This window comes from Rhinolophus ferrumequinum, chromosome 11, assembly GCF_004115265.2.
Source record: "Rhinolophus ferrumequinum isolate MPI-CBG mRhiFer1 chromosome 11, mRhiFer1_v1.p, whole genome shotgun sequence".
Lineage (NCBI taxonomy): Eukaryota > Metazoa > Chordata > Mammalia > Chiroptera > Rhinolophidae > Rhinolophus > Rhinolophus ferrumequinum.
Genome location: NC_046294.1, coordinates 38493594 through 38509619, shown reverse-complemented (window position 1 = coordinate 38509619; position 16026 = coordinate 38493594). Strand labels below are relative to the sequence as shown.

Below are 16026 nucleotides of genomic sequence, written 5' to 3'. Positions count from 1 at the left end.
GCTGGGTCCGCGCATGCGTGATAGGGCTGTCACGGTATCTGAACATAAGTGAGGTGAGTGGGTCCTCCCGTCTAGTCTTCCTTCGCCTCACCCCACCCCGCCTCGCCTGTTAACATCTGCCCTTCATACAGACTTGGGAAATAGATCAAAACAGTTGGGAAAAGAGGAAAACATACATTCCTTGAGTGTAAGTGGAGAACCAAGTTTTGTGGCGTTATTAATTTGAAGTACCAAACTGAACCTAGTGTTCTACATAAGGCAATGAGTATAAATAGAAAATGAAAAAGAAACATTTGTCACCTTTGTAAGTGTAAATGAAATCAGTTATTCGCTCTTTAAGGTAGAATTTAAGTTATATCTAGCTAATTTTGTTTTTTGTTCTCCAAGCATCAGAACAGATAACTACAAAGAACACCACCACCACCACCACCACCACCACTACCCCCTGCAAAGTTGTATTCAGGATTAGCATAGTGAAGAGTAATCTTACACCATTACCATCTGAGTATCATCTTGGGAAAGTTGACTGGCTTCTAAAAAATTTTACTCACCCAAATTTTGATAATTGTGTTTAATCCAATACATAAAAAAAAAATCCTAAAGTGGTTCGTTTTAACTTTGCATTATTACTTATTTGAAATTTCAGTACCACCGTCCTCTCCACCCAGTCTTCCCTAATCCCCTTCTTTGCTTTATGTTTACCCATGATACTTAACACCATCTAAAATACTTATGTTTTGCTTCTTTATTTACTTATCTAGCTAAAATAGATAAGTGAATTCTTATCTAGAATGTGGATTCTATAAACTCGGGGATTATTTTTATCTTGGTTTGTTACCATAACCCCAATGCTTAGATTAAGCACCTGGAATATAACAGGCACTCAGATATTTATCGAATGAATGATTGAATAATAGTGCTGTCATTAGAATATATTTGTTTTCAATTTCACAGAACCACCAAGAAGGAAAGGCAGACGGCGGATATTTTGTCAGCTAATGCACCACCTCACTGAAAACCACAAGATATGGAAGGAAATCATAGAGGAAGAAGAGAAATGTAAAGCTGATGGGAATAAACTGCAGGGGGAGAATTCTTCCTTACCTCAAGCAGATGAGATTCAGGTCATTGAAGAAGCAGATGAAGAGGAAGAGAGACAGTTTGAGTAAAAGAAAAGACATATTGAAGCCCCGACGGCTGTGCCCAGTGTCAGACATCATTGCCTATTGTTCACTGTGCTGACTGACCTTCAGCTGCCCACTCCTCTGTGGTCCGGCCTTAATACTGTGAGAGGATCCCTGCTGTGCCAGCAGCTTCCCGCACTTTCAACACAGAACTAGAAGATACCCTTAGAGCCTGGCTTCACTTGACTCACGTTGCAAAGCCTTAATGCCTTTGCTGGTGTATACAGACTTTGTCCTGATACTGCTCTGCTGGGTAGAAACCTTTTATTTCTCACGAGAGGTAACTATAACTAAAAAGGGACTTACTTCAGTTTCCACAGTGATCAGAACTGTTTGCTTTCATATTGTATTCCCAATATGTTCTTTCTGTCTTTGAATGTTTTTTAAGAAGTCTGTGCCTATTTAAAAAGGAATCCAGTGTTGCCTTTCTGAGGGATCTGTTCAATGCAATACACTGTTGAGTGCTGTTCTCCCAGCTAGATTTATCCATGAAGGACTGAGTGACCTTTGTTATATTTAACAATTTCTGATGCGCATCAATTTCTGATGCTTTTTACTGTCGTGTATTATCTACTATGTATGTTTTATTTCTGTTCAGAGTATTCGGGTTTGCCGTGGACAGCAGAAGTCTGAATTCCACTCTTGCTGACTTTATATTCCATGGTCGAATTTTAAAGCTGTTCAGGTTCAACAATGAAGGAATTTACTCTTTAGTCAAAACTGTTCTTATTTTTACTCTTGCTCAGGATTAGTATTTTTAAATATTTAATTAATATAAACACAGCACAGATTTTTAGAAGAAAAAATTTTCCTAATATTGATGTTAACCTTTCATGAAAATGAACATTATTTTCTCTTAGATAAATTTGAGACTAATTAAAGCCAAGCAAAAGAAGATGTTATGTCTTTTGCCTTAATGTAAAATCAAATGAGACTAATCCTATCAAAGATAAAGAACAAAAGAAATAGTGTGAGCGCTGAAGGACACATACATTGAATAAATTGGGATATGTGCTTATCTTTAGATCCCTATCTTAGGTGCCATGTGTTTAGTTACTGTAAAACTCATGTCCATCTTTCTATTAATTTCCCTTGGCCTTGAGACTATGACAGAAATGACCTGTGACTACTCAAACCTTGCAGAGCCCAAAGCAAGTCTGAAAGTCAACGGTGGAAATACTTACTTAATTTTTATATAATAAATATAAATATTTTAGTAAATCATTCCACATAAATGCACATTAAGATAATTGCAAAGAAAATGGAACATATTTACAATGTTTATAAACTTGTTAGTTTCTGTTAGGGTACAGATATGTACCCTAGTTTTGAAAAAACTTTGAAGATATAAAGAACTGCCAAAATGATAGCAAGATGGTACACTAGTGTTTCTTGTTCATGGAGACCATATTATATTTTGGATCCATTCACAGCTTTTGTAGACAGTGAAATCATTAATTTTCCAAGGTAATTCCTTTGATAAAATATGTCAGCAGGCAATTTCTTACCTACCTAGAATATTTGGCTTATCTGAAAGATATCAATTAAAAATATATGGAACTGTTGGAAGTTTTAATCCTATAGAGTATAATATTTAATGAATCACTAAGCTTTATTTATTAGACCTGGTGAGTGCTGAGTTTCTTCGTGCCACTTTGCTACACCATCACCACATAATTTGTAAACTGGTCCCATATTTCTGAATAATACAATTTTAATTTATTGCGTTTGCACTTATAATGTATATATCCCGTGCTTCTATTTCTCTAGAGTGCATTTTGCATCCTACATAATATTTCTGCTATTGCAAATATGTGTATACTGCTGTATATGTGTATAAATTCACATGTGCATGTATGCATAATGAGAATCAAATTTCCTTCTTTCTATTATTTTATTAAAATTTTATATTGGGGTTGTTCAGTGTACATTTTTACTTTCCCAAAAGGAGCATGTTTTTCTATTAAAAATGCTACTCCTGAGAACTCATTTTTAAATAATTTAACTCTTAAATTACTTAACCTTTGCAAAATAATTGACATATATTAAAGTAGACCAAAGAAACACTAAAAAGAATCCTTGTTGAAAGTTAAACTCATAAATTGTAAATAATGAATGTGAGAATTTATTAGTATATACAGCGCTATTAGATGGACTCTTGAGAAATAAATGGCTGTAAGCCATATTACAGATCCTACTTGTCATTCAAATGTTTTTATTGTAATAATTTTCATCATAAATTTGCTGTTGTTTTAAGTCACGGGTCTTAGAAATAATCTTAGAGTGCTATACTATATCTATGTGCTTACTGACGTGTTTTTTCCTCCATAAAACCTAATTTTTAAAGTTATTTTGTGATTTGAAGGCTGTTTCCTGCTATTCTCACTTATTTTTCTGTTGTTGTTGGCTTTTTATACTTATTTTTACAAGAATCCTGGAAATTCTGGCATTGCTTAAGTAGTCAGAAATTTCCCCTCTCTCTAGACTGCATCATCTCATAGGAACAAACTTCATCAAAAAGATAACTAGAGCCTACTCTGTGTCTTTATTATAGATGCTAGACCAATCGGAACTTCTCTAGAGGGTGTGTGGGAATAGCAATTGGCATGTGAAGGAGGGATGAACAGCTTCCCAGAGGCAAGTGACTTTTATGCTGAGAGCTGAAGAATTATGGGTTAGCTCAGAGATGATAGCTTGTGGAGAGAGAATAACAGCATGTGTAAAGGCCAGAAGAAGAGAAAGCATCTCCACACTGAAGGAGCAAAATAAGATTCAGGATGGATGGAACCCAGAGTGTAAGAAGAGATAGAGACAGGGTGGTCAATGAAGGGTCTTGTAAAGCATGCCATGTCACTTAACCTTTATTCCTAAAGGAAATGGGAAATCATTGAAAGCTTTAATCTGGAAGAGTCACATGATTAGATTCACATTGTATGATTATCATTCAAATAACATACTATGTTGAATGGAAGAGTAAAATTATACATGGGGAGACCACAGTGATCTAGACTAAAGTTGTAGGACTACTGTGAAATAAATGGACTTGAGATTTCAGATGTGGAATCAATTTGCTCTGGTGGTAAGAAAGAGATGATAACAGCGACTTTCAGATTTCTGATTTGGGCAACTGTCAGTGTCATTCACTGAGGGTAGACCAGAAGAAGTAGATTTTCTATGTGGTAGAGGGTAAGGGGTGAGTGTGTGTGAGTGTGTGTGTGTGTGTGTGTGTGTGTGTGTGTGTGTCCTATTGGCTCTTTCTCTGGAGAACTTTAATAAAATCAAACACAAGGAAACAACCGTAAGTGAGAATAGCAGAAATAAATAGCAGATTTAAACTCCCCAATGTTTTCAGCTGCTGCATTACATTACCAAAAACAATATAAAGTAACCATGTATGAAGTGTTTAAGGAAATACAGATAAAATAAGGCAGCAAGAAATTTAAAATAACCAGGAAGGAAGGGCTATAAAACTGACAGCAAACTTCTCAACACCAACAATGGAAGACAGAAGACACTACAACATTATCTTCTTAGTGCTGAGGGAAAAAATGGTCAACTTAGCTGATCAGCAAAACTGCCAAGAGTGAGAGTAAAATAAAGACATTTTCAGATAAATAAATGGGAGATTTTCCCTATCAACAAACTTAACGGAATTTTTAAAGTAGTGCTTATAAAGCTTGCTGTAATGTGCATATGAATAACTTGGTGATATAGTTAAAATGCATATTTTGATCTAATAAGGCTACAGTGGGCCACAACAGTCTACATTTCTTAAAAGTAGGTCCCTGAGAGTGTGTATTTCCTAAAAGTTCCCAGGTTATGTAATGTTAATGCTGCTTGTCTGTTGACCACCCTATGAGTAGCAAAATTCTGAAGCATATACTTCTTCTAGGGGAAAAAAAAATGACCTGAGAGGGGAAATCTAAGATTCACAAAGGAAAGGTAAAAGCAAAGAAATTAAAAAAAAAAAAAATTTTAAGGTAAAGCTAAACAATAATTTATACGAACTAAAAATACAATTTTGTGGAGCTTAAATAAAAAGAAAACAGAAGTCCTGGATTAACAAGAACACATAAGTCAAGGAAGAGTAAGTTGCTTAAGGATCTTGTATAGTTAGGTACGAGATTAAGATATTAACTTCAGACTTTATTAAATTATGTATATATGCTAAAATGTGAAGGGGAGCTACAAAAATTATAAAGTGTATTTTAACTTCTAAAACAGTAAGGGGGAGATAAGAAAACAAAAAAGAACAATAAAAATACAAGAAATGAGAAAAAAATAAGACAAATAAGGGGGAAAAAAAGATAGAAACATTTTAAAATATCAACACCCACAAGAAATATAAAGACTAGATTTGCCTGTCCCAAAATAGTGACTAACAGGATTTTTTTAAAAAGCCAACATTTATGTAGTACTTATGTGTTAATCATTGTTAGTGATTTGTGATTTGCATATATTAATTTATATTTTATCATCATAACCCTTATAAAGTAGATAATTTATTATTATCTGTTTTACAGAGGAGGAAATTCACTAGGCACGTAAAATAAATGTACTTAATAAAAGTCTCTAAGATGCATAAATCAAGAGTCGGTAGAACTATAGAGAAAACTGGACACTCAGTAAGTTAAACAGACCAAAAGTGAATAAAAATATAAATAAACAGCACAACAAACAGTCTTGATTTATTGGACATATATACAGAACCAAAACCCAATAATTAGAGAATATGTATTTTTCTTCAACATCCAAAGAACATTTATAAAAGTTGACCATGTATTTGTCTATAAAGCAAGTCTCAATAAATTCCAAAGAATATGTATCATACAAACCACATTCTCTGACCACAAGGCAATTAAATTAGAAATAAACAACAAAAAATGACGCTGAAAACTATGTATATACTTCATAGATATGAGAAACTGCTCCTAACTCCAGGGTCGAAAAGAAACCATAATAGGAGGAAAATGAATGATAATTAAAACATCTATACTACCTTCCAAAATTTATCAGATGTAGTGAAAGTGGCACTTGAAGGGAAACATGTCATTAAATGTCTTTATTAGAAAAAAGGCTAACAAATTAATGAGCTAAGTGTCCAACTTAAGAAGTTAGGAAAAGAACAGAATGTAGCTACACAATAACAAAATGAAGGATAAAACATATGATCATCTCAATAGATGCAGAAAAACATTTGCTAAAATTCAACATCCATTTATGATTAAAACTCAACAACATAGGTATAAAGGGAACATACCTCAACATAATAAAGACTATATGTTACAAGCTCACAGCTAACATCATACTCAGCAGTGAAAATGAAAGCTTTTCCTCTAAGGTCAGGAATAAGACAGATGCCCACTGTCACAACTTTTACTCAACATAGTATTGGAAGTCTGAACAAAAGCATATGGACAAGAAAAATAAAAGGCAACCAAATCAGAAAGGAAGAAGTAAAACTGTCACTATTTGCAGACGGCACATATAGAAAACCCAAAAGACTCCATCAAAAGTAAATAAAAAACTGTTAGAATAAATTAATTCAGTAAAGTTAACAGATATAAAACTCAGTATACAAAAACCTGTTATGTTTCTTCATACTGATAGTGATCAGAAAGACAAATTGAGAAAACAATCCCATTTTCAGTTGCATCTAAGAGAATAAAAGACCTACAAATAAATTTAAGGAGATGAAAGACCTGTGAACTATAAGACGTTGATGAAAGAAAATGAAGAAACAAATAAATGCAAAGATATTCCATGATCGTGGATTGGAAGAATTAATACTGTTAAAAAAAAAAATCTGCCAGTCAAGGTTTCCCATGCTTATAGCTGAGCTGGGCAAGAGAAAGGCAGACAGTAACACTGCAGTGCCTTAACCCTCTTGAGAGAACACAGACAATTTTAGGATTGAATGGAAGGTAGATAATAGAAAGTTGGATTTCCTATCTTCCCTTTCTGGGAAAACTTCTGTCTCTAGTTTTGACTGCCATGTTGGAACCACATGACCCCACACTTGTGGCCACAACTGCCTGATTTAAGAATGTACACCAACTCCAAGTGAGAAATCCATAGACTGAGTTGAGTCCATCATATTACTCCTCAATAATTTGTACTAGTAAACTAAGAAACCAAGATTAAGAACTGCAAACCACACTATCATAGAGTAGAGGTACTGGACTTTCAAAGTCATTGCAATAGACTGGATATTTTGTTCGCCCAAAATTCATGTTGAAACGTAATCTCCAATGTGATAGTGCTTGGAGGTGGAGCTTTTGGGAGGTGATTGGGTCATGAGGATGGAGCCCTCATGAATGGGATTAGTGCCCTTAAAAAGGGGACCCAAGAGAGTTCCCTCACCCCCTTGCACGATGAGGATATAAGAAGTCAGCAGTGTGAAGCCTGGAAGAGAGCTTTCACCAGACCCTGACCATGTTGGCATCTGGATCTCAGACTTCCAGGCTCCAGGGCTGAGAAACAAATTTCTGTTGTTTATTATAAATAAATAAATAAATAAATAAATAAATAAATAAATAGAATAGAATAGAATAGAATAGAATAGAATAGAGAAAATACAAAACGACAGAATAAAGAGAAATTAATGAAATAAATACAATAAAGAAGCACAACAAACCTGAAAAAAGACAAAGACAAGACAAAACTCTGGTGCATTTAAGGAAAACAAACAAACAAACAAAAACCTCAAATATTAATGTTAGTAGTGAGACTGTCCAGATTAGGAAGACAAAAATATTTTGAACTTTATGCCAATATACTTAACACTAACAAAAGGAAAAATTCCAAGAAAACATAACTTACTAAAATTCACCCAAATTGAGTTAGAAATCTCAAATAAGCCTATAATCAATAAATTATATGAGTAGCTAACATCTATCCACAAAAAAAATAAAATAAAATAAAACTCGCCAGGTCAAAAAGATTTTATAAGCAAATTCTACTCAAGAAACTGAGTGTTCTAATTTTATGCAAAGTATTCCAGATTATATACAAAGATGGAAAACTACCTGGTACATTCTACAGGCTACTATTACTTTGGTATCAAACCTAACTAAGAGTATAAGAAAAGAAAAATTACAGGCCAATCTCATTCATGACTCAATGTAAAATTCCTAAACAATATATTTCCAAGTTGGGTTTAACGCAGGAATGCAAGAGGGAATTAACATTAATTTGATTAATTAAACACATTAACCAATTAAAGAATGATCATTTCAACAGACACAAAAAAATTATAAAAGTAACCCTTTCATAATTAAAGAAAGAGGGAGAAATGAAAGAAAGAGGAAAGGAGGGGAATAAGGGAGAGAGAGAAGAAAAAAGACCAACCCAGTTTAGAAGGGAACTTGTTTTGGGGATATGAACAAAAACTACAGTAAATGTCATATTTAATGATAAAACGTTAGAGTCGTTTTAGACAGACAAGAATGCTATCAACACTGTACTGGAGGTTCAAACCATAGTAAGAAATAAAAGCCATGATAATTGGAAAGGAAGAAACAAAACTGTCATTACAGATGGTATGACAGTCTAATAGAAAATCCCAAAGAATTCTGAAGAAAAAGCATTAAGATTTTTAAAACAGAAAGTTTAGCATTATTGTCACTTGTTGTCAGTATACAAATTTCTGCTGCATTTTTTTTATGGAACAGCATCAGATTCTACTGTTACCAATTTTAGTTTGGAACTGGTCCCGAAGTTTAGGGTCCCAGACTCACTTTAATTATCCTGAAGAGGCTTCCCACTTAGTCAAAATTCCCCGCTGGGGGTTCCCTGCTTTAAGGAAATCTTTTCAAGAGTAGATATTCACAGTTAATTTCATCAGGAAGACGTTTCTTCCTGATCTGATCGCTAACGCTTTGTCTCGGTCTATTTTCCCTTAATACTGTTTCATTATTATCAGAAGACACAGAAGATCCAAAAAGATATGAAAGAAATCCACCAGTAAGAAATATTCAAGAAGAGTAAATATGATTCTTTGTATTTAAGTTCAAACCAACTGCTTTCAGTCAAGGATATGGAGAAAGGCTGGTTTAAGAAGACCTCTAATGATAAAAGCCCTGGGCTGTTGCCAATTACTCATGTTTCTCTGGTTAAAAAAAAAAAAAAAAAAGGCTCTAAAATTGCAATCCTCAAAATAACTCTGTCTGCAACCACCCCATTCTGAAATAGCCAGATGATGTGTTCTAAGAGGTACACTGTAATTAGAAGGGGTCCAGGGAAGAGTGTTAAGAACCAAATCAGACAGAGAACCTAGGATATTTTGCCTGAAGAAGCAAAGGTTCACAAGGGACCCACAGTGAGGGCCTTTTTCAAATGTTTAAAGTGGGGGCCACATACCTAAATGCCTATAAGACCGGTAGAAATTGTTCATGAATGATGCGGACTTGGAATACTGCATGATGTGTATGTACATCACGTAAAAAGCCACAACTCAGCTCCAATTGTTTGCCATTCAAAATGCTAGCCCAGCATTAATAGAATTTCACATTTTTTAAAGCATATACAGATTTCTACAAGAAATCTCGATTTTTAAATGTTAACCTAAGTTTTATTTTTAAAATTAAACCTAAGGGTTCTGGAACCAATTACAATGTGAGGGTATGGCTTCCCCACACCAGCAACAAGCAATTGTCTGACACCAGCGGGTATCCTACATTCCAGCTCAATTCTGACACTATCTGAAGACAACATCAGATTCCACATCAGGTTATGTGCTCAGTCCTACAAGACCACCCTCTACTTCAGATACCAATCACTGACCCACCAGCTACAGATGGGAGGTTCCCAGGACTCCCTCTTTAAACCTCAGATGCCAATTGCAAATCCAAGTTGTTACTTGTACTTCTGAGTGACTGGCTATGAACGAGAGATTTCCACAAGCACCTCCTAGGGTTCAGTTAACTTGCTAGAGCAGCTCACACAACTCAGGAAACCTGTTTACTCACTAGGTCACTGAGTTATTACAGAAGATATTAAAGGATACGAACCAACAGCCAGATAAAGAGAGGGCGAGGTCCTGCACAAAAGAGCTTCTGTCCTCATGGAGTTTGGAGCCTGGCTCCGTAGCTTGTAGAAGCATTCTGGTTCACCAACCTGGAAACTCTACAAATCCCCTTCTTGTGGGGTTTTTAATGGAGTCTTCATTACATAGGCCTCCAGAATGATAAACTCAGAATGATTGGCCACTGGCGATTGGTTCAACCTCCAGCCCCTTTCTCCTGACCGGAAATCAGGGGGTGGGACTAAAGTTCCAACCCTCTATTCCTGGTTGGTTCCCCAACAACCAGTCCCCATCCTCAGGTGCGTTCCTAAAATCACCTCATTAACATAAACCCAGCTGTGGTGGAAAGGGGTTTGCTATGAGTAATAAGACACTCATTTCACCTTAATGGCTCTAACGCTTTTTTTCCTAAGAATTGAGCACAAGAGACCAAATATGTAACAAAAGTTCTTAAATTTAGTTAGTTTATTGTTCAGTTTTAGAATTTCCATTTGATTTTCTTTTATGGTTTTCAATTTTCTGATGAATTTCTCAATCTTAAACAGTTAGGTTTTCTAGAATCATTCAGGAAATTCCTCTCTTATCATTCAGGAAATTCCCAAGGGTTTGGGTATTGAGAACTAAGAAACCTGGATGGAGACAAAATACATATGAGAAATATGTTTGGTCATCTGAAGGACCAAATATATATTTATTATAAATCACAATATTGCAAACCTTTTATTAATCATTACTATGTACAATATTTGAAAAATATTCAGTATTCTTTATTCGTATAGAGGCTCATCTGTTTTAGATTATAACTTATAAGTGTAATACTTTTACATTAAAAATAAGTACAATGGGTAAAATTTTTAACATCTTTGTGAAATATACAGAAGAGTACACAGAAATATATACACAGCAAAATAAGATATTGTAAGTACCATTACACAGCAAACATTACTTGTTCCCCAGAAGCCGTCACATGCCTCTTCTCGGTCACAATCCCTCTTCTCCCTGCTAAAGACCACCACTTACCTGACTTCTGTTTATCGGAAATGGCTTTCACCTCCTAGAGTGAAGGTTATCAAGGCTGCGTGTAATATTACAAACTAACTGTTTTCTTTCAGCATTTAAAGATATGCTATTGTCTTCTGGCTTGCCTTGGGCTCTATTGTGAAGTTAGCTATTATTCTTATTGTTGCTGCTTTGAAGTGATTTTCTTATATTTACCCTCTATGGCATTCATAGGGCTTCTTGAATCTTTGACTTGATATCTTTCATCAGTTTTGGAAAATTCTCAGCCATTAGCTTTTCAAATATTACTTCTGTCCAATTCTTTCTCTTCTCCTGCTCTGAGTTTTCAAGTACAAAACGTTAGATCTTAATATTATATCCTCTATATCTCTTACAGGCTTTTTTTTTTTTTTTTGGATTTTCCATTCTTTCATCTCTTTGTGCTTAATTCTAGGTGGTTCCTTCACATTTCAGCTGTGTCCAGTCTTCTATAAACCCCATCCAGTAAGTTCTTAAATTTAGTTAGTTTATTGTTCAGTTTTAGAATTTCCATTTGATTTTCTTTTATGGTTTTCAATTTTCTGATGAATTTCTCAATCTTAAACAGTTCAGTTTTCTAGAAGCAGAGCCTGAGTTTGACATTCTTGTTCAATTGATTTATTGAGGGAATGCTCTTAAATAAAACTTGTAAGGGAAGCAGGATTGGGAATGGGAAGAAGCTCCAGATGTTTATGTGGCCGAAGTCCTTAGCCTGATGCCATAGGATGGAGCTATGGAGCGCCATAAGCATCACACAGTTATCCTCCTGAGGCGAGGGATGTGTGTGACTCAAGTACTCCTGGATTAGTCAGTTATTGCCTTCCATGGGGTGGGGGTGGAGAGGTCATGCTAACCTCCTAGGGAATTCCAGCAGGAGAGATGATCCCATCAACTGAGGACAATTCTCTTGGCAAAGGGTATAACTTAGGGCTGGGGATTGGGGTAAAGCTGGAGTGAGTGAATCCACCTAAATAGAGTCATGGTAGAGCACTGAGTATCCACTACAAACACAAGCATATTTATTGTAAAGTTTGCAGTTGATAACTCTATTATCTGGATCTGCTAAGGGTCTCCTGTTGTCTATTGTTTCTTCTGGTCTCAGTCAGTATCTTGTTTCCTTGTATGCTCATTATTGAGTACCAACACTATACATTTAAAAATTCAAGAAATATTTGAGGCTTAGGATTTTTATCTTCCACCACAGAGGATTTCATTGCCCCTGGCAGGCTGCTGGGGTCTTAGTATTAGTAATCTTGAATCACTTTAATCTAATCAGGGACTGAGTGATTCAGAGCCGGGCTTCAATTTTAGTGAAACCCATTTATTCACTCTTACTCTGAAAGCAAAGTTTTTTAGAGTCCCTTGGTAAGCCATATTCTCTAATTTTTTGGTCCCTAGCTCTGCTAATCTATCAAAAACTGCACCTAACTTCTCAGCCTCTCAGTTATCTCTTCCAAAATTGGTTCACAACTCTAGAAGAAAATAAGTGTGACATTCCAAGTTCACTTCTCCAGGTTTCCTCCTTCCTTTAGATCTTGGCCCCATAATTCTTCGTTAGTTTATTATGAGCTTAATTGTATTCCCAGCATGTATGTTGAAGTCCTAACCCCCATACCTCAAAATGTGCCTGTATTTGAAGACGGGGCCATTAAACAGGTAATTAAGTTAAAATGAGGCCATTGTGAGGACCCTAATAGAATCTGACTGATGTCCTTAAAAGAAGAGGAACTTTGGTATGCATGTGTTATATAATTTTTTGCATCTCTATTCATGAATGAGATTGACTCATAATTTTCCTTTCTTTATATAGATATGCATTCAGTATCAAAAGTATCCTAGCGTGAAAAAAATCAGTTGGGCAGCAGTCATTTCCTATTCTCTATGTTTGTGTAAGGCTGTCATTAGAATTCACTGGTAAATTCATTCAGAGTAGAATTTTCTTTGTAGACTTTTTTAAAACTAATGAATTCAATTTTTTTATTAGTTATAGGACTATTTAGATTTTCTATTACTATATGTGTCAATCTTGGAAAGTTGGAAAAGAGCTTCTCCTAAGACAGTATTTCTTTATATAAGCTGCACATTAAAATCATTTAGAAATACCCATGCCTGGGTTCTATCCTCAGAGGTTTCAATTTACCTGGGTATTAGTACTTTGTAAAAAAAAATTTTACTTTTTAAAAATATATCTTTGATCTTCTGTGGTTTCAATGCTGTTCATTTATGTATTATATATTTACTATATATTTTATTATATATTATAAATGAATACAATTGCAGATATATAATCAAAATTTTAATGAAAAGATAAACACACTAACATGTGTTACTTCTACCCCATCCTCATCTATCCTTTTCTCTCAATCTCTTAGAAATCACCATTTTCATCAGTTCCATATTAATCTAGCTTGTGCTTTTTATTAAAATACAATTGCATAATATGTATACACACACATTCTTATTCTTCATGTCATACAAAAAGGGAACATATTTTATACATTGTTCTTTGTCTTCATTATCTAATGCTCTCTAATAAATCACCCCAACATATACTGATAGAAATCATTTAATGTGTTTTTGTGCGACAGGAATTTAGAAATGGCTTGGCCGAGCTGTTCTGGCTCAGGACCGTTCGTGAGATCACAGGCAGATGCTAGCTGGGTCTGCAGTCATCTGAAGTTGAGGAAAATCCACTTCCAAGGTGGCTCATTCACATGGTTGGCAAGCGGATACTGGCAATTTGTGGGAGGCCTCAATTTCTCTCCACATGGGCCTCTCCATTGGCCTACGTAATGTCTTCATGGCATGATGATTGGCTTCCCCCAGAATAGCACTCAGAGACCAAGAAGCAAAGCTGCGATGCCTTTAGACAAGCCTTAGAAGTTACACGCCATATTTACATCATATTCTATTAGTCACACAGATCAGCCCTGATTCCCAAGGTTGTGATACCAGGTGAAGGTCACTGGGGGTATTTTTGGAGGCTGGCTACCACATTTTGTATGTTGGTTTTCCTTTTTTATTTTTTGGTTTTGTTTTACATGATTTATCCTGGAGATTTCTCCATATTACATTAAAAAAATTCCCCATTCCTTATACAGGTGTATAATATTCTATTACAGGATATACTATAGTTTATCCTACCATTCCTCTATTAATAGAAATGTGTCATTCAAGTTTTTGGGTTTTTTTACTTTGCTATTATAAATAATGCATCAGTGAATAACCTGGCACTTATGTCTATTTATTATGTGTTCAGGTGTATTCCAATTCCTAAGAATTGGAATTGTTTAGTCAAAAGGTAAACACATCAATTTTGGGGGGGGGGGGATTTTTTAATGCACATGAAGAGTTTATTTTAACTAAGGCATTGAATAGACATAAATACCAAACTAAGTTTTCAGAAACCTTCTACCAGAGGAACTACACGAATGTGACGGAATGGGTGGCAGATTTTTAGAAGACATGACAATAAAGATTTTCAGTTTTGAGATACACAGATCATAAGAAATTTTGAATAAACAATCACTAACACAGTAGAAAGAAAAAAGAAAAATATTGAACAAATAATTTTATTCTTTTTTTTTTTGGAAGCTGGAAATTTTTAATAACAGATTTTTCATCATTAACATCCATTTACATAATTAAGGTGTGATCCATCCTAAATTTTTTTTTATTAGTTTCAGGTGCACAAAATAATGTAATAGTTAGACATTTATCATTTATATCCCTCACACAGTGACAACCTCCCTGCCCCATCCACTATCCCTCTGACATCGCACACAGCTATTACATTTCCACTGTCTACATTCCTAATGCTGTACTCCGCTTCTTGTAACTATATACATTATATATATATATATATAAACTGTATACTATATATATATATATATGTATATTTATATATATATAACTTGTAGTTGACATTCATTATTGTTCAGCTTCAGCTTCAGGTGTACAGTGCAGTGATCAGGCATCTACATCATCCCTGAGGTGGTCTTCCTAATGAGACAAGTGTCCATCGGATACCCTACAAAATCTTTACAACATTATTGACTACATTCCCCAAACTGACTTTCGTAACCCCGTGGCAATCTTGTGGTTACCGACTGTAAACACATCAATTTTTGATAGATATTGCCAAATGCCGTTCCATAGGAAATATCTGATTTGGCACTTTTAGCATCCATGTGTGAAAGTGCATGTTTCAGCACAACCTTGCTGAACAGTGTGTATTGTCAAATTCTAGAATTTTTGCCAATATGGTAGATGAGATACGTTATCTCAGTAAAGTTTACATTTGCATTTCTTTTATTATAAGGTTATCTTTTTAGATGTTTACAATGTGGTATATGTGTATGTGAACTGTCCATGTCCATTGATCAATGTTTTCTAATGTAGTGTTAAACTTTTCTTCTGTATGTATATTCTTATGATATTAAGGAGATTAACCCTTTGTGATAAGGTTTGCCTATTTCTTCCTAGCTTGTTTCCACTTATGGTGTTGTTTCCCTTGCAGAAGATTTATGTTGATGTTTTTTATTGTGTGTTTTATGTGTCCTAATTATATCCTGCAATAGATTATACAGCTATATAAAGAAAGAGGAAGTTTTCTAGATAGTGATATGGAGACATCTCTAGGATAAACGGTGTTAAAACAAAAACAGGAAAACCAACATACAGAATATGGAGCCAGCCTCCAAAAATATACCAATATTATTTTATGGCTCCTCAATTTTGAGTTGTAGTTACAAAGGCTTCCTCATTCCAACGTTAAAG

The 16026-nt window shown here is 34.9% G+C and overlaps 1 protein-coding gene across 1 annotated transcript in view; it reads left to right on the top strand.

The window, feature by feature from the left end:
* PDE3B (phosphodiesterase 3B) overlaps window positions 1–3534 on the top strand; it is a 154494-nt gene extending 150960 nt beyond the window's left edge. Inside the window, exon 16 of the mRNA XM_033120694.1 lies at window positions 955–3534. Coding sequence (XP_032976585.1) covers window positions 955–1169 — 215 coding nt within the window. The 3' untranslated portion in view covers window positions 1170–3534. The remainder of the gene's footprint in view (window positions 1–954) is intronic.
* Window positions 3535–16026: the final 12492 nt, after the last annotated feature.